Source organism: Sarcophilus harrisii, chromosome 6 (genome assembly GCF_902635505.1).
Source record: "Sarcophilus harrisii chromosome 6, mSarHar1.11, whole genome shotgun sequence".
In the NCBI taxonomy this organism is placed as follows: domain Eukaryota; kingdom Metazoa; phylum Chordata; class Mammalia; order Dasyuromorphia; family Dasyuridae; genus Sarcophilus; species Sarcophilus harrisii.
The window spans coordinates 132986399-133014373 of NC_045431.1; the positions used below are offsets into that span (position 1 = coordinate 132986399).

General features: G+C 35.5%; 1 protein-coding gene across 1 annotated transcript in view; it reads right to left on the bottom strand.

The window, feature by feature from the left end:
• Nucleotides 1–27975, bottom strand: part of GSTCD (glutathione S-transferase C-terminal domain containing) — a 165162-nt gene that overhangs the window by 24964 nt on the left and 112223 nt on the right. Inside the window, exons 6-8 of the mRNA XM_031942356.1 lie at nucleotides 17859–17974; nucleotides 15328–15372; nucleotides 13903–14031 (exon numbers count right to left, since the gene is read on the bottom strand). Coding sequence (XP_031798216.1) covers nucleotides 13903–14031; nucleotides 15328–15372; nucleotides 17859–17974 — 290 coding nt within the window. The remainder of the gene's footprint in view (nucleotides 1–13902; nucleotides 14032–15327; nucleotides 15373–17858; nucleotides 17975–27975) is intronic.

The window sequence follows — 27975 nt, forward strand, 5'->3', positions numbered from 1 at the left end:
CATCCATGGCAGGATTTGAATCCAGGGCTTTGACTCTGGAAGCAGTGTTCTTTCCACTGTAACATTTAGCTTGTAAAAATGAGAAACAGACCAATGCAAACATTCCCTTAAATAACCCAAGTTTCTTCTTAGTTTTAGAAAACAATTTTTTAGAGAAGTCCTTTGTAACACTGGCAGTTTCCAAATCACATTCAAGTTTCAATGCTTAGATTTTATATCAGACCCCTCCTTCCTTGTGCTTCTCCATTCTCCGAATGACGTAATGAGGCCTCCTGTCAGCACAAATTGCAACATGAAGGATTTTCTGCCCCTCAAAGTACAACCTTAGCTTTCTTCTTCTGTTTCTTGGCCCAGGACAGGAACACTGCCACAGAAGGCCATACCTGTCAGCTCAAAGAGATTTTTGTGTGTGTGTTGCCAGAAACAAGTCTGTTCCAAGATATTCCACTGTTAACCACCTTCTCCCTTTGTAAAATTTTGTGTGCTTATAAAAATTTATTGGGCTTAAGGTCTGGAAGAGATCATAAAATCTCAGTTTAAAAAAGTCAGACACTTAAAAAGTCTTCTATTTCTTGGCCTTTTTTTGGCATGTTAAACAAATTCAATTTGAGCTAATGTGATCATAAAGGCATATGTTGCTCCTTTAAAATTTATATTTGCCTTTTTTGTCTTTCAGCAGCTAAACTACAAAGGCCTAATTCTGGTTTAAAAAAAAGTACAACACAATTCAGAAGTTATATTAAAATTAAATTTTCTCTTAGATCTTATGCTTTCTCAGAGCTTCCTTCAAATATCAAGTAAAATTCCACTTTCTAAAAGGTTTTCCAGATTCCCCCTAATTCTTTAGGATTCCCTTTAATACTATCTTCAATGTATTTTATTTTAGTATTTTAGTAGTTTTCAAGACCCCATTTAAGATTTTTCTGGCAAAGATAATGGAGGGGTTTGTCATTTCCTTCTCCAACTCATTTTATAGATGAGAAACCAGGGCAAACAGGGTTAAGTAACTAACCCAGAGTTACAGTACTAGTTAAGTGTCTGAGGCCAGAACTGAACTCAGGAAGAACAGTCTTCTTGACTCCAAGCTTAGTACTATTATACCACCTAGATGCCCACATAATAGAAGATACTTAAATACTTGTTGGCATGTTTTGTGTATACATTTTAACAGCAATAGAACAATCATGATTTTCATAAGGATAACTAAAAAGTCAAAAATTAAACATTCAATTTAACACTAGTTCTAGATATCTATAAAATGAACTGAATGAGATCCTACTTGTTACACTTAAGCCAATAGTCATCATACACTCAATCAAGTGTATTTTATTAAGTTTAGAAAGCATAAAGACTTTTTACTCTATTTTATTAACCATTTACTTTAGATGACTGGGCTAAAAAGAAGTTATGTATTGTTCACACAAGTTATTTATTGAACTCTGTGAAAAGCAAGGTCCCCAAGATGGCTTATTATCTCAGTCTATTTCTCTTTATGACCAATATGACTCTATTATATAGGCAATGTGATTTCAAGATGAAAAGATGACCGGGATCATGATGTCACTGGTATAGGAAAGTCAAAGATAAAAAAAAAATTCTCCTCTTCCCAATGCAGGGGGATACCTTCTTTGTTAATGGAATGTCTCAGAGAGTTGCCCATAGCAGGGGGAATTTAAGAATGACAGGATATGTCAGAGGAGGGGCTCGGACTCAGGTCTTCTTGGTTCTGAGGCTAAAAAAATTATTTAACAAGCTTATTGGGCTGCATAGTCAACCCAAATTTCACTTAAATCAATTTATGAGGTCCTAGGCCAGAATCCCTTGGAGATAGACTCTCTTCCTAGCAGCTCCATCTGTAAAAGATCCACCCTGACAAATGCTACCTGCCACCATACAGAAAGATGATGAATTAAGGAAGCAAAATGAGACCTAGCTTTTGGATATGGCCAAACTGGAAATTTGTTTTGACTATGTTTTTATAACAGTTTTGTGTTTATTTTTTTCCACTGAGGTGAAGGATGTGAGAATGACAAAACAGAGATTTTTATTAAGTGAAAGAAATTAAATTAAAAAAATAAAAAGGGTGAGAGGCTTCTTGATGTTGCCAAAATTCTCCAACTCTCCTCCCTTTCCTGCAGTAGACAGATGAATGCAGTTTGCCCGTGACTTTTAGTCCAGTCTTCCTTCCTGTGTTGACTCTGACCTCCCACCTGCCTCTGAGTTCCATAAACCTCCCTACTCTCTCCTGGCCTTGCCAGTTACTTATTCCATCTGCCTACTCTGACCTCAGATCCCCTTTGTAAGTGTCCCCTTCCTGCCTCGGGCTCCGTCCCCGGCTGGATTTCTAAAGACAGTGCCCTCCCTCCCTGGAGTTTCTACCACTCCAGCAGATCAAGGTCGGCTCTTGGGCAGGAGTGAGTGAGGTCTCTGCTGACCCCTGCTGTTTCTGGTAAAACTGCAAACCTCCTATCTCAGTTTCCTCAAGTTCCCATTAATCACATCTGTCCGACTTCAGTTTATGCTAACGTTATTTAAATCTACTGCTACATTCTCAAGACAGGTTTTTTTTTTTTTTTTTTTTTTTTTTAAATACAAGTATGATGTTGATTCCTGGAGAATTCTTAAAATAGGATTGCCTTCATCATTTTATTATATGAAAATGGCAACAATACTAGAAGACAGTGAACTGGGTTTCAGCTGGAGGAGTCTGGCTTGTGTGACCTGGTGTGCTGGTAATCAGGCCCTTTGCCTTGAAAAGAAAAAGAGCTAGCTGTGATGGGTTAAGGCAAGGATTAATCCAAAAGATAAAGCAAAAGTGACAGTAATGTTGAGAAGGCCAAAGGCAACCCATAGTAACTGAGGCCATAGTGAAACTGATTCCAACAGAGCTCAACAAAGGAATGAGGAAAATATATGTTAATGTTATAGAGATCAAAGAATTCTGCTGCAAGAAAGAACCTTAGAAATCTACCATCAAATGACATTAATACAATTGAAATCCCAATATTCCTCTCCAAACAACTTTAAAATAACAAAAAACCAAAAATTGTAATGGCAAATACATGTAGCCCCCAAAAATTTTATTGGTATTAGAGCAGTTGAAGTCTAACAGATTAATTAATTCTTGTCTAACAGAGGGCATGAGTATGAGTTGCTTTGGATGTTGTTTAAAAGAATGAAGTAGAGACTTCTTGAAGGAAGAAAAGGGAGATGAAGAATGGGGAGAATTTATAAAAGAGATTCAAGGAGGGAAAATAAGAATGAGGTAAGAATATTAATATATAACATAATAAAATGGAGAGAATATTAAGGGAGGCACTGCTCAAAAGCAAAAGAGATTTCTGAACAGGAATAAGATGAAAAGAGAAAGAAAGAAGATAATATGACAGAGAGAAATATACAGTAATCATAATTATGAATGTGAATGGGATGAACTTAACCATAAAATGGAAATATATAGCAGATGGATGAGAAAGCAGAATCTAATAATATGTTGAATCCAATAATATGTTGGTTACTAAAGACACATTTGAAACTGAAAACCATACATATACAGAGTTAAAATAATATGATGGAAAGATACCTATTATGCTGGAGTTAAAAAAAAAAAAAAGTAGGACAGCAATCATGATCTTAGAAAGGAAAAACAAAAAACCTAATTAAAAGAGACAATCAAGGAAACTGGGACAAAAAGTACCATATAAAAGAAAGAATTATGAAAAAGTTTAAAGCAAATTTCTGTGATAAAGGCCTCATTTTTCAATCATATAGGAAATTGAGTCAAATTTATAAAAATAAGAACCATTCCCCAAATGATAAATGGTCAAGGGATTTGAATAAGCAGTATTCAGAAGAAAAAAATCAAAGCCATCTATAGTCAGATTTTTTAAAATGTTCTAAATCATTACTGATTAGAGAAATGCAAATTAAAACAAGTCTGACTACCAACCTCCTATTTATAAGAAACAAGAAATGCTGGAGGGGATATGGTAAAATAGGCACATAATGAATTACTGGTAGAATTGCGAACTGGATTAACTATTCTGGAGAACAATTGGGAACTATGCCCAAAGGGTTATAATAAAACTGTGCATATCCTTTGACATGGCAATACCACTACTTGGTCTATATTAAAGAGATAAGAGAAAAAGGACTTACATGTACAAAAACATTTATCACAGCTCATTTTATAGTGGCAAAGAATTGGAAATTGAAGGGGTGTCTATAAATGGGAGAATATCTGAACATGTTGTGGTAAATGACTGTGCTATAAGAAATGATAAGGATGGGGAGGATTCTGAGATGAAAGAATAGGTCAGAAAATTCTAAGATCTCCAGATTTTCCCCACAAACCAATCAAAAATTGCAGATCAAGGTGAAAAAAAGTAAAACCTTGGGGCAGAACAGGAAGAAATCTAACAAAAAAACACAATAGGTCTGGAGAACAGATCAAGAAAAGAAAACATAAGAATAACTGGACTACCTGGAAGTTTTGAACAAAAACGAACCTTGATATAATAATATAAGAAATAATTAAAGAAAATTGTACTGAAATGATAGAATAAGAGGGGAAAGTAGAAATAGAAAAAAATTCACCAATTAATTACCACCTCAAATAGATCCTACAAGGAAAACCTATGTGAATATCATTGCTAAATTTCAAAACCTCCAGATTAAAGAGAAAATTTTATAAGCAACAACAACAATTCAAATATCCTAGGGGTACAGTTAGAACTGTATGGGATCTATCAGAGGTTATAATAAAAGACTGCAGATTTATTTCAGAATACTCTGTACTGACAATCAAAGAACTAGGATTGTGGCCAAAAACATTATATCTAACATTATATCCAAAATTAAATATTATTTTGAATGAAAGAAAAGGACATTCAATGAACTATCAGATTTTCAGGATTTTTTTTTCTCAAACTTGAACTGAATAGAAAATTTCACACATAAGAGCCAACATCAAAGACTAATGCCAAGGGACTTCATAAGGACAAACTATTTATGTTTTATATGTGGAAATGTAAACCATGTCTAAGACTGACAGTAACTGGGTAGTCCAAAAGAAAGACTGAGGTAGAGCTGAAAATGTGATTCTAAAAAGCAAAATGGTCTAGGAAAAAGGTAAAAATAGTAATTATGCTATATGAATGATGTACAAAAACAAAAACTAACAGAAAAATTGGAAGGGGAAGGGGGGCTGCTAGTTCTGAAATCCTACTCTCATCAGGAATGGGTTAAAGAGGGATCATCCTCCAAAATCGTTAGAGAAATGGAGGGAGGAGAGAATAGGATAAATGGGATATAGAAAGATATGTAGGTTAAAGGAGTGGTATGTGGTGGACCATCTCTAGGAACTTAGTTCTCCCAATGTAAGGACAGGTTAAAGGGAAGTAATTAAGTATCCAGGGGTGAAGTGCCTACCCCACACATTACACTAGTGATAGATTATATATTGTATGAAAAATCAGCTAAACCTCCTAAAGTGACTAAAGGCCTAACAAAAGAAAAAGCCTAGGAGGGCTTCTGCCCAAATATTTTAAAATCAAATAATTACTCCATAACTCCATAACAGGACTTGATGGATTTTCATGATCATTTGATAAAAAAAGATAGTTATTGTCCTCAAATTGGTAATATTTTTACATTAAAACATATGGGGGCTAAGTATATAGGTGTTGCAAAGCAGTAAACTTTTTCCACTTGGAACCCCTTTTCACCCAAGAAATTTTTATATAATCCTAAGTATATAGGTATATACAATAGGTATACAAATCAAACATTTACTGATAATAAATCATAATTTCACAATGCCCACATTCAATTACATGATCTCATATGGGGTCATAACACACAGTTTAAGAAACATAAGTAAAGAGTAGAGTGCTGGATTTGGAGCCAGGAAGACTTGAGTATTAATGCTGCTTCAGACATTTACTGGTTATGTGATCCAACCTTCAATGTGGCTTTATCTGTAAATCAGATATAATAATAGTAAAGTGTTTAGGGTAGAAATTCCTAGTACCAAATGATGTGTTTTGGGTTTAGTGTCAATTGATGAGATTGACACAAATGTTAGGGTTTGGTCATGTGAAAAATTCACATTGGCCATTCTCTCTCTCTCTCTCTCTCTCTTTAATTATAACTTTTTATTGACAGAACCCATGTCTGGGTAATTTTTTACAACACTATCCCCTTGCACTCACTTCTGTTCCGACTTTTCCCCTCTCTCCCTTCACCCCCGCCTCCAGATGGCAAGAAGTCCTATACAAGTTAAATATGTCACAGAGTGTATCCTAGATACAATATATGTGTGCAGAACCGAACAGTTCTCTTGTTGCACAGGAAGAACTGGATTCAGAAGGTAAAAATAACCTGGGAAGAAAAACAAAAATGCAGTTTACATTCATTTCCCAGTGTTCTTGCTTTGGGTGTAGCTGCTTCTGTCCAACCTTGATCAATTGAAACTGAGTTAGATCTTCTCTTTGTCAAAGAAATCCATTTCCATCAGAATACATCCTCATACAGTATCGCTGTTGAGGTATATAATGATCTCCTGGGTCTGCTCATTTCACTTAGCATCAGTTCATATAAGTCTCGGATGGCCATTCTCTTTGGCAAAAAATAGATTTATTAAGGAAAAGAGTTTTATAAATAAAATGAAGAGGTGCAATATTCCATGAGGTAGATGTATGCCCTTAAATAAAAAGCTAAGTCCAAAGAAGAATTTAGTACCCTTAAAAAGTTAGTTAGCTATAAGAAGAAGAAAGACATAATGAAGCATGGTAGGAAAGAAGAAAGATACCATGTGGCCTGGATAAGGGATGAGGGAAAAGACACAATGAGGTAGAGTGCCATGGAAAGCTTAACTCAAAGGGGTTTAGCAAAAATGGCACAGTCCATGGACAGATTTATAGGGGAAATTCAATCTCAAAGGTTTGGCATAACTCAGATTTCTGACTGAATCTAGAAAGGTGAGGCCACCCATAAAGTTAAACTGAACCCCTTCAGTGCCTTTCCCTGCTTGCCTAAGGAAGTAATTTTATCAATACTTCATCTTTTTTTTATTACTTGGGATCTCATCAAGGTGTACTTCTAAGGGTTATTGTGTTGATCAAATGAGGTAATAAATGTAAAATGCTTTGCAAAGCTTATAACATTACATAAATGGTAGCTGTATTATTATTATTAACCTTACAGATATATTTTACAAAATCATAATCAAATCAAAAGAATAACCTAATGGAGACACTAATAGATGTAAAAGCTACCAATACAAAGTACAAAAGTGAATTATATCTAAACAATGGCATCCAGTTTAAAACAGGTAATTTATTCCACAAATGGATCTTAATTCTAAAAAGGTCGAGTTAATACTTATGTATTACATAAGTTGTATATGTCGGTACAATGTGCTTCCATACAGACAGTAGCAAAGAAAAAACCCATCTAAGTAAGTACTCTACATCTCCACTTACTAGATTTATCTTTCACCTTTTGAAGCTCAACTGAGACCCCAATGCTGCTGCTTCATAAGTCATATGAATGCCATGCTGCCCCCTGTAACATCACCACCCCTCCTTTAGTACCCGTTCCTCCTTTGGCCTTCACCTCTAACATTAGAAATAAGAATCAAAACTAACATTCCCAGAAAGGGCCTGTCAATCTGTCAATCTATCCCTCAATGAAACCATTCATTATGCTTATAACTTCCTTGTCCCAAATCCTCCTTCTCACCCTCCTTTATGTGTTTGACCTCCAATTAGAGTGTAAGCTCCTAGAGAGCAGGTGCTATTTTCCTTTTTCAAGTGATATGCCCAGTTTTTAACACAGTACCTACAAGTAGTTAAATGATTAGTGTATTTTTTAATTCATCTATGCTAATAGCATCTGCAAACAATATGTTCAATCCTTCTCTTCCAAAATAAATGTTTATTGTAAAACTTGGGAGCAAACTGAAGACTATCAGTAAGTTCTCCTAACAATGAAATGAAATACTATATGAGAACATAAGGAAATGGAGGAATAGGGCTGCTATAACCTTCCTGAATGGCAACCATATATTTACTTAACTAGAAGTAGATACAAATCTGTAATATTCTTCTCTAAATTATAATCTTCTCTGGGAGCAGGTTTCTTTTGAGTTCTATAATCACCTCAAATGCAGCCAAGAATTAAAGTCCAAATCTTTTGTCATCTTCTTCAAAGTCTTGTCGCTTTTCCTGGGGTCCAGTTAGCTTTAATAGAGGCCTATCTCTCTCCTTGGTTCCAAGGGCTCTTGCCACTAGTCTTTTACCTCTGCCAGCTTCTGCCTCTCACTCCCTCCAAATGTCTCCGAATCCAAAAGTTTGTACTTCAGCCTCCAGTCACAACAAAGGTGGACAATGGAATGAATCTGTCTTAGCCTCAGAAAGCTTCTAATGCACCTGTCCTTTCTGGCCCTGAGAGCTCCTCCTTATATGCTCCACACTGAGTATACACCAATCATTATATCACTAGGAAACCATTATTTGTTGCAGGATTAAATCAATGCTAAACTAGATTTAACCACTGTCTCTTCAATTCCATTGACTTAGCACCTTGTAAGAATCCTAACATCTCCCACTTTCTTTTGTTTTTAGAACATAGGTGGTCATAACCTCCCTGACTTCTCAAGGAGGTGAGATAACCCCCAAAAAGGTGATCACGCCTTCCCTGACTGCTCAAAAAAGGGGTGAAAACACCATAAAAAGAGGTGGTCATGCCCTCCCTGATGTCTCAAGAAGGGAGATGAAAACACCAAAGGAAATGGGAAATCAAATCAGATTAGCAGGTTTTTAAAGGGGCTCATTTGAAACAGGTATACATAAATCCATCAATATGAGAAGTATTACACATAATTACATAAATTACATAAGCACATAGTAATACAAGCTACTAGTTGTAACAAATAACATGAATCAACATGAAGAATTATACATGTCCATAAGTCCTAGAAATAGTCCAAAAGGAATCTATTGTCCAATGATTCCTGCTGGTTTTAAAATTCTGCAACAGTCTTATCAACAATTTTTTATCTCAGGAAATCCAATGATTCCTGAGGGTTTTGACGTTCTATAACAGTCTAATTATCAGCCATGCTTTTTTAGTGTCAGATTTTTTTTAGGTCTTCTCCTTTGTTTTGAGGTTTTTCTCTTTTTCTGTCTCTCTCCAGGTGCTCATTGGCACCCATCTGATTCCTTCTCCATCTGTAGAGATACAAACAAACCCTTTCTCCCAAGCAGTTAAACTATCTAGTCCCTTCTACTTGCCATTTTCTAGATTTCTTCTCATCACCTGACAATTACATTGGAGCTGCTTGCACTGACAATGCTCTGTTGGTTTAAAAAGCCTGTATTCTCCCCAATTGTAATCCCTTTCTGCCATGTGATTACTTTTTGGCTGATTGATCACATTAGAGTCCTGATCTTCTAAAGACTCTCTGGATATAAACTCAGCTGCCATCATGCCCCATCTGCCTTTTTGTATGATATCTTGGGGCTGGGCCCTGCCTCTCGTTTCCTTGGGTCAATCTACATTCCGAGGCCAGTGGAAGCCCTTGTGGCATTTTGGACATAGGGTTTGAGGTCTTCTCTCACCCTGTCCTCTCACTCTATCTCCATACCTGCATTGGGCTCTCAGATGCCCAACTTTTCCACATTAAAAGCATTAACAAGTTTCTCTAGAAGTCCCTTGCCAAGAGGGACCCTGTCTTTCCATGTTCATCATAGTCTAGGTATAATAAGCATTTGTGCCCACTGTGGCACAGCATCTTATGATCTCCTTTAAAGAAACATCCTTGTGTAGTCCCCATATAATTCTTCTACCTCATTAGCATTTTCCTTAGCCAGCTGTCTGATCATTATTTTTGTAGCTGCATTTTCTCAAATGGTTCTTGTGACAGCTGTTTGCAAACATCCCACAAAATCCACAAGGGTTCATTGGGACCTTGCTCTATTTTTGTGAAGGCTTTGCCTCCATCTTTTCCTGGGAGGGAACCCCAACCTTTTATAGAAGCAATAGCAATTTGCTCATACATTGTTATGGGATAATTAGTCTGTGCTGAATTCTCTGCATATTGACCTTCACCTGCTAATTGGTCAAAAGTGATTTGTACCAAACTCCAGTTTGCTTATTGCATTGGGCTTGAATCCTACATAATTTATGATACTGCAAAAGCCACAAGTTTTGTCCAGGTTCTAAACATGTCCTTGCTACGGATTTCCAATCACAAGGGGTTAAGATTTCATAAGCTAAACTCTCTAGTAACATCTTAACATAAGATGATGTAGCCCCAATAAAGAGTGCAACCTTTTTTTCAAATCCTTAATTTTTTCCAAATCAAAAGGAGTGTATCTTCTCCTTTTTTGACCTGAAGAGTCAAGCTCTTCAATCACAGGGTATGCATTTATTTTCAAATCAGATATATCCTGTCCTTCTCTCTTAGCCTTAATGTATTTCGTTTTGCCTTTTGTAATCTTGTCATAGGCTGCTTCATAGGGGATGCTGATTGTGTCACTACCCCTTCCACTCCTCCTTCTCCCTCCACCCATGAAGGGTTAATTGACTGAAGTAGGTCAAGGGATGGGGAATGCTCCTGCTGTGAAGTAGCATACTCAGATATGTACTTAACTCCATTCTTATCTGATTCTTCATCCTTTTCACCTAGTTTATTTAGATCCTCCCCCTCCTGTTCTTTCTTCTTTTTTCTTATTCTAACACTTATATAATTTCTTAAAGCCAGTTGTATTAAATTATATGTATAAGTATATTTTTAGAAATTAAGTTTGGAAATTGAGTGAATACTATGTGTAGTATTCACATAGTTATTCTCCTACTAATTTCCACTTGTCTGGATTCAATTCTTTTTCCTTAGAGAACCAAGGAGATGTGTACTGTACTGTTTCTAAAAGTTCAGTGATCTGCTCCCAAATTATAATCAAACCTTGGCTTTTCATAAGTCTGACAATGCTCTCTACACTTTTTCCTTGAAGAGGAAAAGAAGGCTGTTTTCTAAACATCTGTCCCATTTTAGCTGAAATACTACTTTAGCCCTTTAATAAAGTTTCCTTGTTGTATTCACCCTAATTTCTGGGTCACAGATGAAGGTTCTTGGTCCCACGTTTAGGCTCCAAAATGTAATATTCTTCTCTAAATTATAATCTTCTCTGGGAGCAGGTTTCTTTTCAGCTCAATAATCACCTCAAATGCAGCCAGGAGTTAAAGTCCAAATCCTTTGTCATCTCCTTCAAAGTCTTGTTGCTTTTCCTGGAGTCCAGTTAGCTTTAATAGAGGCCTATCTCTCTCCTTGGTTCTGAGAGCTCCTGCCGCTAGTCCTTTGCCTCTGCCAGCTTCTGCCTCTAGCTCCCTCCAAATGTCTCCAAATCCAAAGGTTTGTACTTCAGCCTCCAGCCACAACAAAGGTGAACGATGGAATGAATCTATCTCAGCCTCAGAAAGCTTCTAGTGCGCCTGTCTTTTTTTTTTTTTTCTGGCCTTTTTCTGGCCTTGAGAGCCCCTCTTATATGTTCTACACTGAGTATACATCAATCATTATATCACTAGGAAACCTTATTTGTTGTAGGATTAAGTCAATGCTAAACTAGATTTAACCACTGTCTCCTCAATTCCACTTACTTACCTTGTAAGAATCCTAACACAAATACATATTAGAAACTATGATGTTGTTATGGTAACATATAACTTGCAGTTTGATTATCTTATTGAGCTCCCTGATATCTGACTCAGATCTCTAGAAGATTCTAGTGCCAGCTGAGTAACAGGGAAAGAAATATAAGCCTCACAGTAATTATAATGGAATAGGATCTTGGTTATTAGAACATCATTCTAGAATTTTTGTTTCTGGAATTAAAACAATTTTTTAAAACTGTTTTTCTTATGCCTAAGCTTCCTTGAATTGTTCTGCCTCAGTCTCCCTGTTGGCAACCCCTCTTCCTGGCCATTAGGACAGAGATAATTAGGGCTGGGAGCCCTGACCACCAGCATTCCAAAGAGTCATAAAACTTCAGATGGCTCATCTCAGATACCTAGATGGGACCCTTTGAACTAGACTCCTAGGCTCCTAGCCTCCCAACTTATCATAATTTATGATCCTTCATCCCCAACCTATAAGAATTAAATTTATGGTCCTTTGCTGGAAATTCCCACTCACCAGTGCTCTACTCCCCTCTGCCTTTATTTCTCTGATCGCTGGAGCCCTTAAGAGTCTCTGGAATCCCTTGCTTGTTGTTGGATGCTTTGAGGCAAGAATCCCATCTACCCAGCTGGGGTCAGACATGGATACTGTTTGGCTATGGATCCTGTTTGGCTGCCAGTCAAACTCTCCCTCTAATAAAATATTTAAAACCCCTCTCTAATTTCTATCTTGCCTCAGTTTCTCTGGCATTATGTTTGGAACATCATCTACTGGCCAGTAATTCCTGCTACCTAATAAGTATTAAATTCTAGTTTGTTTCAAAGAAGAATATCTAAGTGATGCCATATATAAAATTTGGTCCAATTCATTGTGCAGAAGGTTAAAAAAACTAAGAATTGTTTAATTTGCAGCACATTGGTTGAGAATTCTTTTATTTATTATAAATTATCTTCTTTTCATATAAATATGCTTTTTTTTTTTTTTTTTTTTTTTGGAGCACTTCTGGCACTGTCCCTTATCTTCTCTGCTTGTCTAGTTTTGTGGATATGTTTTTCTGTAACATGGTGGGTTTTCACTCAGTGGTAAGCAGGATAAGTAGAATGCATGGCTTTGAATTAACTATAATACTGGTTAAATGAAGCTCAAACTAAGCACTTATTAAAAAGTCATGAAAGTAGTCAATATAAATTTAACCCAGCCATTAGGAGTTGGGGACAAAACAGAAGCAAAAAAATAGTCCTTGCCCTCAAAGACTGCAAAGGTATTGGTGCAGAAAACATGTAAATCATATAAATAAGAATTGTTGTTATTACTCTTTGGGCCAAATACACTAGCTTAAAGTCATACTTACTACAAATCAATGAACAGAACCATTCCAATATGAATTTTCTAATAATTATATTATCTATATTACAATACTTCAGTAGTTCAAGCTGATCTGTGACTTGATATGGACAAGAAGTCTTGGAATAGTTCATTAAGTACTTGGAGTGTCCATCTGCTATTTTTCAATCTTGCTACTTGACTAGTTAAGTCAATGTTTGGCAATGTTACATTTCCTTCATAATCTCTTATACTACAACTTACACAAAGGTGGCCCTTGGCCTTCCTGTGGGAAAGGATTGTTTTTATTTGTATCCCCAATGCCTAGCACAGTATCTGGCATATCATATGTTTAAAGCTTGATGGCTGATGGATTCCTAAGAGACTGAGATGTTTTAGGATTCAGAACCATAGAACAACACAGACATAATATAACCAGTATATTCAATGATCTATAATTTTTGTCAGTATGGAAATTTCTTCCATTTATCCAGATTGTAATTGATAAACTATTGGCACTTTAAAAAATAAAAAAAAGAACGTCTTGGGGAGCATCATCAAAAGCACTGTTGAGTTTTCCAAATGTAATCTAATATGCTTTCTTCCTCCTACTGAATTTTGAGCTCAAGTCCATTATTTATTATTAGTTGTCTATCCTGCATATTTAGATTACTAAATGATAAATATGGCTCAAAATATGTTTTTATGAGAATTAATTTTAAAAACACATCTTTTTATGAAAAGGCAGTAATATTCAACTAAACCAAAGAGAAATTTACATGATATGGATTATCTTGTTTAATAATGAGCTTGATTTTTTTTTTTACTAGTACAAATGTACTACATACAATTTTCCTCTGATTTAAAAAATCTGATATTGAAACATCTTAGTAACTTACCCCAATATCAAACTTCCCTGTAAAATAGTCCAGATTTGCTTGGATGAACCAAATGTTGCTCAGACCCAGGTCATCACTTCTCTTTTTAGCCCTCACTAATGATAACTCTTTGTTTTCAATCAATATCACCTGGATTTAAAATAGAAAACAATATTATACTGGCTAATAACACCTATAATGTATAATATCTTTATTATATTTAACTGTAAATGTCAATTTTTTTCTCTTGAGAAAAAGCATACATGCATGTATACACATATATTAACACATTTTAAAGTAATATGACAATGACAGATGCATCTTTACTGCCCTCATGATATTTTTTATAAACAAAGTTCTATGAATAATCTTTTTCATGGAAATTTTAAAATTGAAGGCTTATTTCAAATTACATTATTAACAACCAAATTTTTTGAAAAGTTTACCTTGATGGTTGAACATGATATCTGCAATCTTGTTTATATTATGTTTGATTATTAAATACTTTTGTTTAAAAAATAAAGGTAAAATGAGCTAATTGGCTTGAATCCTCACAAAGCTTGAAGGCATTCAAATCAGGAGTTTATTAAATTTTCTTCTTTGTCCAATTTATATCTAATTATTATTTAAGATCAGTAATGTATGGCTGCAGTTTTCAAGAATAACAAATCAGCAAGGAGGGTAAAAGTTCCTTGTTATACCCCTCTCATCACTTAGAAATCCCACACAAGTTCTACTTGAAACTGAACTACATTTCTTTAATATGTGATAAATGAAAGGCCTTTTGGATCTAAAGTATTGTAAACAGGACATTGGGACAGGTATGTGGCACAGTGAAGAGAGTAAGTACCAAGGCCTACAGTCAGGAAAACTTATCTTCAAGAATTCAATCTGGCCTCAGACACTCTCTTAGCTACGTGATCCTGGGCAAGTAACTCAATTTCCTGACATATAAAATAGGCTGGAGAAAGAAACAGCAAACCACTCAAATATTTTTGCCAAATAACTTCCAAATGGGGTCAAAGAAAGTTAGACATGACTGAAGCTACTGAACAACAGGTAGAGTGCCCGAGAGGCTGCATGGCAAGTAGAAAGCTGGGCCTTGAAGTCAAGAAGACTGAAGTTCTGGTCCAACTCTGACATCCACTGACTTGAGTAACCCTCCAGCAAATTAAACTTTCAGTGGCTCAGGGAACTCTCTAAAATGCCAATTTATACAGAATTTACTAATCTGTATTGGGAGGAATTGTTTGCTCACAAGGTAAATCACACCAAGATTCATCCTTCCACTTCTACACTGTCCTTCTAAATAAGCAAAAAGCAGATATAGTCAATGAGAAAGCCAGATTTGGTTTGCTAATTTTTCTTTATGGAACATTCCAGAATTCTGCATTATTGTTTTTCAAAGAAAATTAATTTTCTTTTAATCTATTTCTCAGGCTTTACCTGACATGATGGCAGCATGTGAGCAAGGACAATTCCAACGTGTCCCTATAAAAGGCAAAGAATAAAGATGTTAATATTTAAAAATTCTGAGATGGCTTATCCCCTAAAAAAGAGTCCCCCCCCCCAATTATTTACTATGTACTTAACATTAAACATTAAAACCAAATCAACATACATTTACAACTATTTACACTTCAAAATAAATTTCTACATGTGTTTTCAGTCCTGTATTAGACATTAAGATTTGCTTGTATTTTTTTGCAATGACAAATAATGCTACAAATGAAAAGCTGTTCCCCCACTTTTATAATTATAGTCAAAGGAGTTTATTCTTAGTAACAGAATGTCAAGGAATAAGGTTTTTTTGTGAATTTAGTTCAACATTTTGATTGTCCTCCACAAAGATACTGCAAATTTGCAATTCCACCAGCAACTAATGCATACATACACTTGATTTTCTATAATCATATCAGCAATGACCTTTTGTTGCTCTTGGTTATTTTTTGCTTATTGGATGAGTGTGAAGTATGGTGCCTCAAAGCTATTTTAATCTGCTTTTCTCTGATTATTGGTGAGGCTGAGTCTTTTTTCATGAATTGTTTTCTGATCCTTTAAACATTTACACAATGGTGACTGAGTGCTGTAATTGATATTTGTTATCAGACCCTTAGAATTTTAGATAAATTTTTATCTCATTTGCTACAAACATATTCCTCAATACTACTTTTCTTTTGAGTTTGATTATATATTTGTTTTGAAGAACTTTGCTTTTTTATGTAATCATTCATATTTCTTATCCTCAACAATTCCTATTACTTATTTAATAGTTACAATTCTGTCCACTTTCTAGAAATGAAATGTGACAATTGAAATATTTCATATTCTTCCAAGTTTTCTCACTATTCATTTAATTATGTCCAATTCTTTTATCTTTTTGGAAGGTACTATAATATACAGTATGAGGTAACAATCCAAATTTATATCTTGCTATATTGATGCTCAGTTTCTCTAATATTTATTTAAATAATGAATCCCTCAGTTTACTATTTCAGTAAATATTAATCTTTTACTAGTATTTGACCTTTTGGGGGAGATTCCTTTCCTGTTTGTCTTTTTTTTTTGTGGGGGAGGGGTCTAATATCTATGAAAACTGCTTTCTCCAAAATTTTAAATTATGTTTTAAAGTCTGCAAAGGCAAATCCACTTTCAAGTCTTCTTTCCAATATACCAATTAACCTTGACATGCTTGCTTGCCTCAGTTTCAAGAAGCTGCAGATTGCTTGCTCCCTTATATTAATAGAAGGCAGCTCCTCACCTTTTCAACAAATCCTACCTAAGAAACTCACTAGCTCTCTGGCCCTGGCCAAATCACTCAATCTTTCTAAACCTTAGTTTTCTTATCTGTAAAACGAGGGCACTAGATTGGATGGCACTTTTTATCTCTACAGGGATGAACCTTGGGTTCTCTAGCTTTCTCCCCACCAGTCTTGGGGAAACAAAGACCAGTTATGTGAGTAGATTTAGTGGCAAGAGAAAAGCTGTATCATAGAGGTAGTTCTGGTAGCTCTTCCAAGTTGGCTAGTGCTTGTTTTTATTTTTTTACACATGGCCTTTCTTTCTATGGCCTTACTCTTTTGACATCTTCCTTTTAACCATTCTAGAAATAGATCAGAATTCACTCTTGATTCCACTTGGCTCTGAAAGGTGAGACTTTTGCCTTTTCTTGTTAGGAATCAAGCCTCCACAGTAATGAACTGAACCAGCTACGCCCAGCGAAAGAACTATGGGAGATGACTAAGAATCATTAAATTGAATTCCCAATCCCTATATTTTTGCCCACCTGCATTTTGGATTTCCTTCATAGGCTAATTGTACAATATTTCAGAGTCCGATTCTTTTTGTACAGCAAAATAACTGGTCATGTATACTTATTGTGTATCTAATTTATACTCTAATATATTTAACATCTAATGGTCATTATGCCATCCTGGGGAGGGGGTGGGGGGAAGGAGGGGAAAAATTGGAACAAAAGGTTTGGCAATTGTCAATGTTGTAAAATTACCCATATATATAACTTGTAAATAAAAAGCTAAGAAATTAAAAAAAAAAAAAAAAAAAAAAAAAAAAGAGTCAGGCCTCCAGACTAGTTTTTGCAGTATCCTCACCATTCTTTTGTAGGAGTCTCCTTCCCCTTTCCAACACCATTTTATGTAAGTCTTGTTTGATTAGAATGTAAGCTGTTAGAGACTGAGGATTTTTATGTAATTTCCAGCATTCAGTATAGCACCTGGCACATAGTAAGAGCTTACCAAATGATTTAGCTATCTGTTTATCTACTTTTGTCTTGGCTGTGTTCCCATAGCTTTTTGGAGGAGCAGCTATGAACTGGTTCTCTAAATTGTGGTCCTTCTGCCTGCCTGTGACTGTCAATATTATCTTGGATCCAGTGTAATTGCACATTTAGGATTATGCTTAAACAGTAAACAAAAATGGGGGGAGAAAAAGGAAGGTAAATAGAAAAGATCCATTACCCCACCACTGCAAAAATCCACAATTATGTCACTAGGTTTGACAATATTTGTCACCATAGCAACCAGGTTGTTTAATTGTTGCTGCTTTCGCAAAGCACGTTCAGTGGACATCTTGCCTGGAAATGACAAAAGAGAAAGAATGCAGTCACTGGACATTGTAAAGGGAGAAGGCAAAAATAGAATCTTACACAATTAAGTGACATATTCTAAGACAATGGTGACTAAATATAAGCAGTCAATGAACTATGGAGAGAGAAAATTAAACGATCTCTACAGGAAAAACAAGAGTAGAAGGGAGTTCAGAAAACGGGAAGAGATAAGCAGGAAGGTTTTGTTATTATAGTCAATTTATTATACATTAAAAAAAAAACCCCTCAAAACCATAGAGTCTGTATAGGAAACTGTTTACAATTTGCTTAAATTTAAGTTTGTGATTAAAAAAAGAAAATCTTACTTAAAAAACAAAGAAATTAAATGACAACCAATTTGTAAATCAGATTTTGAATCTATTTCTAATTTTTTTTTTAAATTCATCATTGGCTATGAGCTAATGACTTCAGTAGAAAGGAATTAATTACAACAAGAGAAAGAGAAAGATACATAATGTCTTGTAAGGGACCAGAGCAATGGTTGTGAATTAGTCAGTAAATAAACAATTATTAAGCATTTATGTTCCAGATACTATGTTAGCACTTGGGGATACAAAAAAAGGCAAAAAGTCTTAGATCTTAAGGAACTCCCCAACTGACAGGCTAAAACTCAGATAATTCCAAAGTTGGAGAGGACCTCTTCAGGATTCTCTTTTATTTTTTTTCCTACTTAATAATATTTTATTTTTTTTCTAATTACATATACAGATAATTTTCAGCGTTCATTTTTGTAAGATTCCAAGTACTAATTTTTAAAAAATCATCATTTTTAATAGTATTTTATTTTCCAAATACATGTGATGTAAACTGTGTCCCCTTTGGGGAGAAGGATACTCCGGACTCTCAAACCCTCCCAGCCCCTGGGAGGGGCACACCTTTCCAGACAACTCCCAAGATAAGTAACCTCATTCAATTAGAAATCTCAGCATGGGGCATAGTCAACATCCTCTATTAAGTTGCTCAAATTGCTCCCCAGCCCCAGGTCAAGACTAACTCAATATAACCAAGGGTTTGTCAACTCATCTTTGCTAAATGCCCTTCTGGATTTAGCCCACTTATGAATATACTTTCTTCTCAGTGTAAATCCATCTTTGCCAAATCAAGAATCTGTCCGCTAAGAAAGCTGTCAGTGTAAATAAATCCTCTTTTGCCATAAACTTCGGGTTTGTGAATTCTTTGGCAAAGAATTTGTGACATCGAACAGAGGGGATACCTTACCCTCAGTTCTCATACTTTATCACATGCAGATAATTTTCAACATTTACCTTTGTATAACCTTGTGTTCCAAATTTTTCTCCCTCTTTTTCTCCTTCCTCCCTCCCCAAGACAACAAGCAATCCAATATAGGTTAAACATATGCAATTCTTCTAAACATATTTAGATATTTGTCATGATGCTCAAGAAAAATCAGATCAGAAGTGGAAAAAAAAAGGCACGAGAAAAAAAAGCAAACCAACAACAAGTGAAAATACTATGCTTTGAGCCACATTCAGTCTCCACAATTCTCTCTCTGAATGTAGATGACATTTTCCATCACAAGTCTGTTGGAATTGCTTTGAATCACCTCATTGTTAAAAAGAGCCAAGTCAGGATTCTCTTTTAACTTGCATCTGAAAATGAATCCTTTCTACAACATATCTAAAAAGTAGCCATCAGATCTCTATATAGAATATTCTAGGAAGAGGGAACCTAATACCTTCTAAGGCAGTGTATTTCACTTATGGATGCCCCTAATTGAAATTTCCCTGACATGAAACCTAAATTTACCTCTTTACAACTTCTCTGGGGTCCAGGTGACAGTCTTTTAAATACTTAAAGACAGCTACCATGTCCTCCCATAGATCTTTTCTTCTCTAAATTAAAACATCTCTAATTCCTTCAACCATATGTCATTTGGCCTGAAGTTCATGTTTTTTATCCTTCTAAGGATCTTCTGGCTTATCTTTTAGAAATAACATTGACAATATCCAGGGATGATTCTAATACTTCAAAAGGCAAAGTCCAGAGAGCCTCTTTATTCCTGGAACCCAAGCCTCAGAATGCTATCCATTGTCATAGAAATTCTTTATCTACCATATTATACCAACTCATAATGAGTTTGCAACAAGTTCAACAAACTTTCCAGGTCTTTTTCATATTATTGCCCCACCAATGTTTCCTCATCTTGTACCTGTCAGATTAACTTTTTGAACCCAATTAAATTTTGTGCGGAGAAGCAGCAAAAAGGGGAATGGGCTGTGATTTCACTGGTGTAGACAACTCCTACAGAAGAAAATCTCCTTACCAAAGCAGCTCAACTTTTGCTCTGCAGCTTCTAGGCTCAGTTGACTGGGGCACTGAAAAATTAAATGACTTTCCCTCCCTAGTATTTGTCAAAGTGGCAATATAGCTCTTTCTCACTTCTCAAAAATTTGAAAAGCATGTTTCCTATTCCTTTATTCAAAGAATTTATTAAAATTGTTTTAGAACATAATGCCTAGCATAGATGCTTGGGACCCTCTACTGAAGACCTTCTTCAAGTTGACATCAAAAGCATTAATACTGTGATTTTCAGCCATTTAAACCCATTCAGCTGGCTCATTTTAATTGCATTTAGCCTATCCTTTAGCCTGTAGATCCATCTTTTCCATAAAAAATGGCCTGAAATAACACTTTGCTAAAATAGAAGTAAATGGTATCTATAACATTTCTCTCATTTACCAGTTTAGTGACCTGTCCAAAAAAATAAATAAAGAAAGAAAGAAATAGTTATTCTGGCAAAATCTTTGTCCCTTGATTTGGAGATGATCTTGTTGTGCCAAGATATTTAGAGATGCGTTGAGAAATATTAATTTTTAATTGGAGAATTTACTGAAGTTAACTGGCCCGTGGGATTCGCATCCAAAGCCAGGCGCCCAACAAAAAGACATAGGGCTTTTTATAGAGTTTGACAGAAATTACCAAACAGGTTAGTTTGCTTCCTTATCTGACATATTTGCAACTGTTTAAGGGAATACATAAAAGACCTGGGCAGGGAGACAGAAGTTTTGCATAAGATTTCCTCTGTTTCAAGATAATGGTTTGGGCATGTATACATATTTTGTATTTAATTTATATTCTAATATTTTTAACATGTATTGGTCATCCTGCCATCTGGGGAAGGGGGAGGGGGAAGGAGGGGAAAAATTGGAACAAGAGGTTTGGCAATTGTCAATGTTGTAAAATTACCCATGCATATAACCTGTAAATAAAAAGCTTAAAAAAAAAAGATTTCCCCTGCAAATGTCATGCAGGAGAAGAAGACCAGGGTACAAAAGGGGTTTGGGACTGCTGAGTCATTTTACATTCTCAAGCTCAGTTTTCCTGGGGGTGGGGGGTGGGGGGAGGTTAAAGCTGAATGGGACTGATTGAAAGAAGAATTTCTCAGTACTGAGTCACATGTTCCTTATTTCTAGAACTGAGACCTTGGGGAGGTCATTTACTCTCTGGAGGAATGGCCTTTGAACCTGAGATGCAGGAAGTTGCAGGAAGTGACATGACCTGTGGGAGGCAGCCAGCATTGGTGACCATCGGTCAAGGATGGTTACACGCTGTTAGTCTATCCAATGAGAAGGCTCAGGTCTTTTGCTTTTAAACCCTGGACAAGCCAGAAGCAGGTCAGGTTCCAGGAGCACATGGCAGAGTTGGGATGGCTCCCAGGTGTGTCTGGGCCTCTCCCTGCAGGGATTAAATAAATGTTTTCTCTTTGTACCTGAAGATGTCTCTGATTAGTTAATTGGATTGCAAAGGAGGTCTCGTACCCAACCCGACCCACACAAAGCTATGGTTGTAATAGTCTTCTGAGACCTTGTGACACTGGCCCAAACTTCCATTATATTTTTGGGGTTCACTCTTGTACCTCATCATTATTCTTAATCCCTATTTTGGGGGAAGTATGGCATGATTTATGTTTGAGAAGAATCTTTTTTTTCCTTTTTTTTGCTGAGGCAATTGGGGTTAAGTAACTTGCCTAAGGTCATACAGTTTTCTTTTTAATAATAGTTTTTTTCTATTTTTCAAATTACATGCAAAGATACTTTTCAATATTCACCTTTGCAAAACCTTGTGTTCCATATTTTTCTCCCTCCCTCCCCCTTCTACTCCTTCCTCATACAACAAATTGTGTTCCACATTCAGTTCCTATAGTCCTCTCATTGAGAAGATTCTTTAAGATGCTCTTGGCTTCTGTGGAAGGATTTTTTTTAAAATCAAGTTTCAGATTTTCTTTTAACTGTAGTATTTGTATTTCAGTCTGGATTCTTTAAAATATAAACTGAACACAGTTGGTTTTGCACAGGACATGCTGGCTGAGCAGGCTCTAGGTCAGGGTGCTTGCTAGAAACATTTTTTGTGTTTGCTCTGCTTTGTAGAGCCTTCTCATTCCTTGGTAAAGGAATTTTGCGTAAGAATAGTAAAAGATAACTAGGTTTTGTCAGACCAGGATTAGACAAAAGACCTTTAAATTTTTTTTTCAATAATCTTTTATTTTCCAAATACATATAAAGATATTTTTCAACATTTGTTTTTGTAAGACTTTGTCTTTCAAATTCTTCTCCCTCCCTCTCTTACCTCTCCCCTCCCCAAGAGAGCAAATAATCTGATATAGATTAAATAATTATAATTCCTTTAAACATATTTCCATATTTGTCATTTTGTGCAAGAAAAATCAAATCAAAATGGGGAAAAAAACATGAGAAAGAAAACAGTGAAAATACAATGCTCTGCAGAATCTAGGAATATGACAGAAAAGCTTGTTAAATTTCAAGCTCTCCAGATTTCCCCCACAAACAGAACAAATTTGCTCCTCAGGACAAACACAGATTGGTGAAAAATCAAGAAGACTTGGAGCAAAACAGGGTCTACAATAAAAGACCACAGGTCTTGGAACCATGGAAGGCAGCAATCAAAAAAATTTAGGCCTGTGGCCAAAAATATCGTCCAGTAAAATTATCTATAATATTGAATGAGAAAAAATGGACATTCAACAAACTTGCAGATTTTCAGGACTTTCTATCAACCAAACTCAAATTTGATAGAAAAGTTGACATATAAGAGTCAATATCAAAGATCAGTTTCAAGGAACTCAACATGGACAAATTGTTTATGTTTTTTATATGGAAAATATATTTAAGATTGGCATCAACTACAGTCTAGCTCAAAAGAAAGATTGGGGCAGAGTTAAGGTAAAATAGTAATCATGTTATACAAATAAGGTGCAAAAGAAGAACAGATACAAAGGTATTAAAGTGGGGAGGAGGGCTCGTAATTCTGAAAAACTCACATCAGAATGAGTTAAATAAGGAAAGCAACATATATATCATGAAGGAGATAGTACCATCCAAAATCTAGGAGGATCGGGGTGGAAATAGATAGACAAGGAAGCAAAAGGCAAAGGAAAAAGACAGGGGAGAGATCCATGGTTGGGAGAGGTTAAGTAATAAGCAAGTCAAGTTAAGGAGCAGAATTAAAGCAAAAAGTTATCAGGGATAGGAAAGATATATGTGCATGTTTGTGTATGTGGGGTATCATGGACACCCATGAACACAATTTCTTCTACTAATATATTTACTTTCTTGAACTGATAATTTTTTGTTATATATTCTGTATCCTCTCTGATGTTCTGCTGGGCACATGACAATGTCCTCTTTTGTTTTGTTTTGTATTCCTTTTCTATTTTTCTTATTTTTTTTAATAAAATAAATTAAAAAACAAAAAAAAAAAGTTAAAAGAAAAAAATAAAAAGAAAATAACAATACTTCAATCTATATTCAATTTCCATAGTTCTTTCTCTGGATAAGGATGGCACTTTCCAGTCTAGATGTATTGGAATTGCCTTGAATCACTGCATTGTTGAGAAGAACCAAGTCTATTATAGATCATCACATAATCTTATTATTGTGTAAGAAATTCTCTTGGTTCTGCTTGCTTCATTCAGTTTTAGTTCATGTAGATCTTTCTAGGCTTTTCTGAAATCAGCCTGCTCATCATTTCTTAAAGAACAATAATATTCCACTACATTTATATACCATCTTGAATTCTGCCATTCCTCAACTGATGGGCATCCACTCAATTTCCAGTTCCTTTTTTTTTTTTTAAATTAAATAACTTTTTATTGACAGAACCCATGCCAGGGTAATTTTTTACAACATTATCCCTTGCACTCACTTCTGTTCCAATTTTTTCCCTTCCCTCCCTCTACCCCCTCCCCCCCAGATGGCAAGCAGCAGGACCACTCTTAATTAGCTCAAATTTAAGTGGTCTCATTTAACTGGAAATCTAGGCCTGGGGACAGTGACAATATTGAAGGAATTTCATTCAATTGATCTCTTATAAAAAAGGCAATTTTAAACTCATAATTTGCACAGGCCCAAAGCAAGACTATGCCTTGTCAAGAAACCTCTCTCTCCTTGGCACAGCTGCCTGCCAGGACTCCTGCTTGCTATGAAGACATTCTCTTCTCAACGATAACCCCTCTTTATTTCTCTGCCAGGATTTCTCTGCCAGGACCTTGTCACTAAAAAGTCTGACTTCTCAGTGCTAATAAACTTCCTTTTTGCCACTAATATTTTGGGTTAGCGAATTCTTTCACGTTGAACCTATGCTGACCAGAAGGTGATTCTCACACCTCAACTCTCTGCAGCACTGCCACTAACTGCATCAAAATGACTTTAATGCAGATTTAATCATACTAATTTGGTAGATTTTGTGCGTGAACAGTTGAGAAAAGCTGTCTTAAATGTGCCATTTGAATTAATATTTTATAAGATAGGCAGAAGAAAGAGGTGCCAGTTAAAAAAAAAAAAGAAACTGTAATGAATGGTACATTAACAAAGATTAAAATTAGCATTTTTAATGGATTTTATGGAGTCATGGAGAGGGAGTTCTAGAGCTCTTATATGTGAACTTCAGCTAGTCATCAATCTGATTTTCTATGTTTGAAGATTATGTATAAAATGGGCATCCTCAAACAGGTAACTATCTCTTTGAGATTATGTGATCAAGTCTAAAATACTTATCCATTAAGATGGTTTAATTTCCATAGAAAATGCACAAAGTGCTACCATGAAGGACTGTAGGATTATAGGATTATAAAGTTGGAGCTCAAAAGAATCTTTGAGGTCATCTAATCCAGTTCCCTCATTTTAGAGACTACAAATGTGAATGAAATGGACAGAGTGCTGGTTAAATGTCCTCATTATTTTATAAACAGTCACCAATTTGGCCTTAAACTGATTATAATGTTAAAAACTATGTTCTGATCTTTCTTGACTTTTTTTTTTTAACAGTAAAGCTAATTTTGTTAACAGTGAGGTGATTCAGACCAGCTCCAATGGTCTTGTGATGAAGAAAGCCATCTATACCCAAAGAGAGGAGAGTGGGAACTGAATATGGACCACAACATAGTATTTTCACTCTTTTGTTGTTGTTTGCTTGCATTTTGTTTTCTTTCTTATTTTTTTCCCTTTTTGATCTGATTTTTCTTGTGCAGCATGGTATTTGTGGAAAAATGCATAGAGGAACTGTTTAACATATATGAACACAACATATAACATTAACATATATTGGATCACTTACCGACTAGAAGAGAGGGTGGGAGAGGAAGGGGAAAAAAAATTAGAACACAGGGTTTTGTAGGAGTGAATGTCGAAAATTATCCATGTATATATTTTGAAAATAAAAAGCTTTAATTAAAAAAATAATATAATCAACAACTTTACCGAGATACCTTATTTATGTATTTTTGGAATGGATTATCAAAATTCAACTATAAAATACTTAAAATTTTCACACATTTAAACTTTTCTCATACAAGGTAAAGAAGTATGTTGTGTGTGATTACAATAGAATTTAAGAGACACATTTCAAAAAGAAGTCAGGTTTTTAACTACTAAAAAGAAGACAAGTAAGATACACTAATCCCTTTAAATTAATATCAATAAAAAGCAAACTTATTATATTTATCAAAATGAAAGGGCCCAAGACTATAAAACCAGAAATTTCACTGCTATAATATATTTTATCTGAGTCATTATTTTTCCAAATTCTTTATATCCATCTAAAATAACTACATTGATTTTCTAATAAAGTAGCAAACCCGCTATGTGTACTACACTGTTAGTACAACTAACTTCACTTTGAAATTAGAGGTGGGGGGGCAGTTAGGTGGCACAGTGGATAGAGCACAGCCTGAAGTCAGGAGGACTTGAGGTCAAATATGGTCTCAGATACCTAACACTTCCTAACTGTGTGACCCTGAGCAAGTCACTTAACCCCAATTGCCTCACTAAAAAAAAAAAAAAATTATAGAGGTGGTACAACTGTATACTACAATCATTTTAGAATAGAACCATTAGGTATCATTAGCTATTCTGAAGTAAAGATGATGCTTCCCAGAACTACTCCCATATAAAATGGTACCATGGGGCTGATTGAATGGGGAGAATACAGTTAAATTTTAATATACATAAAAGGTGCTCAAAAATATAAGCTGAACAAATGAATGAAGATCATGCTTAAAGAGTGTCTCTATGTTTATATCTTCTGCCTTAATATATACAATGATATCATGTAAATATTGTCTAAAAGCAAGCTAAGGTATGTTTCTAGAGATTTAAGAAAATAGCTACTACACAAAGATTCCAAAAAGGGTTGGATAAGGGCACCGATAGGTTAACAGATTTATTCAGGGTCAGACAATATATATGCCAGAGGTGAGACTTAAACTCTGCTCTTCCTGACTTCAAGGCCAGCTGTCTAACCATCATGCACATCAGGTTGTCTCACTATAACATGTTGGTGTTCTTTTTCCAAAACAAAGCCAGGCGATAAAAGTTCAGATCTTTTATTGTGTCCCTCAATATAGCCCGGTTAGTTCAGAGGCCTATCTCTCTGCTTGGTTCCAAGAGCTCTTGCAGCTTTGTCCTTGGCTTCTGCCTCTGCTTTCTTCAGTCTCCAGCCAGCACCAAGGTGGAAAGATGAAATGAACCTCTCTTGCCTCGAAGATAGGGCTTGTAGGATTCCTCCCAGAGTGCTCCTCTCCGACTCCTGGGAATGTTCCCAAGTAACTCTCTCAAGTGGCTCACTGGAGCTGTATTTATGCTACTTCTCAGAGAATGGGATTGTGGGATATCTCCCAGCATGCTCTCTGGCCCTAAGAGCTTCAAGGGAGGTGTGAATTCAGATATCTCATATTAAACCTGAAATCTCCCAAATATGTGAACTCCATTGAGTACTTAAATACTTATGAGCTCTCTAAAGGTGTGAACACAAGCATTATTGTCTATCAGTATTAGCAACTTATCACCTTGTAAGGATTCAGCTCTAAGGTGTGAACCAATAAGCACTGTATCAATTCTATTGAGTTAACATCAGGATTCTGACATCACCCTTGAGTTTTCACCTTGTTTCAAGTTGAGTTGACACTAGGATTCCAACAATAACATTTTAGATACTGATTAAAAGAAGAATGCATATATAATTCTACTGTGAAACCCAAACACAAATTCCTAAAATTTACCAAAACAGAGTAAAGAGTGAGAAAGAAAACTTCTAGTATGTTGGAGAATGCCACAGGAGATCCTGCCAAAGGACATCCTTATAGGCTTCACTTATGGTGAACAGGAAGATCTTAAATCATTCTATTTCTGCACTGGGGCTTTTAAACTAGAACCCAGAAATTGAGTGACAATAAATTTCATTTTAACAATTTTATACATACATTTTCATTCACTAGTAGTTTTTTCTTCTGAGAAGCAGTTGTGCAAAATACAAACTTTACCTATTTTTTTGCATTATTTTTTACAGTTTTTCTCTGTGTTTAGGCTACTCAATAAAAGAAATTAATTTACCTTTGGGAAACTCTTTGACTTTTTCAGCCATTTAGGATAATATGTAGTGAGTTAAAAGAAAAAAACAGCAACCTAAGAAACTCTAGATATGAAAGCTTAAAA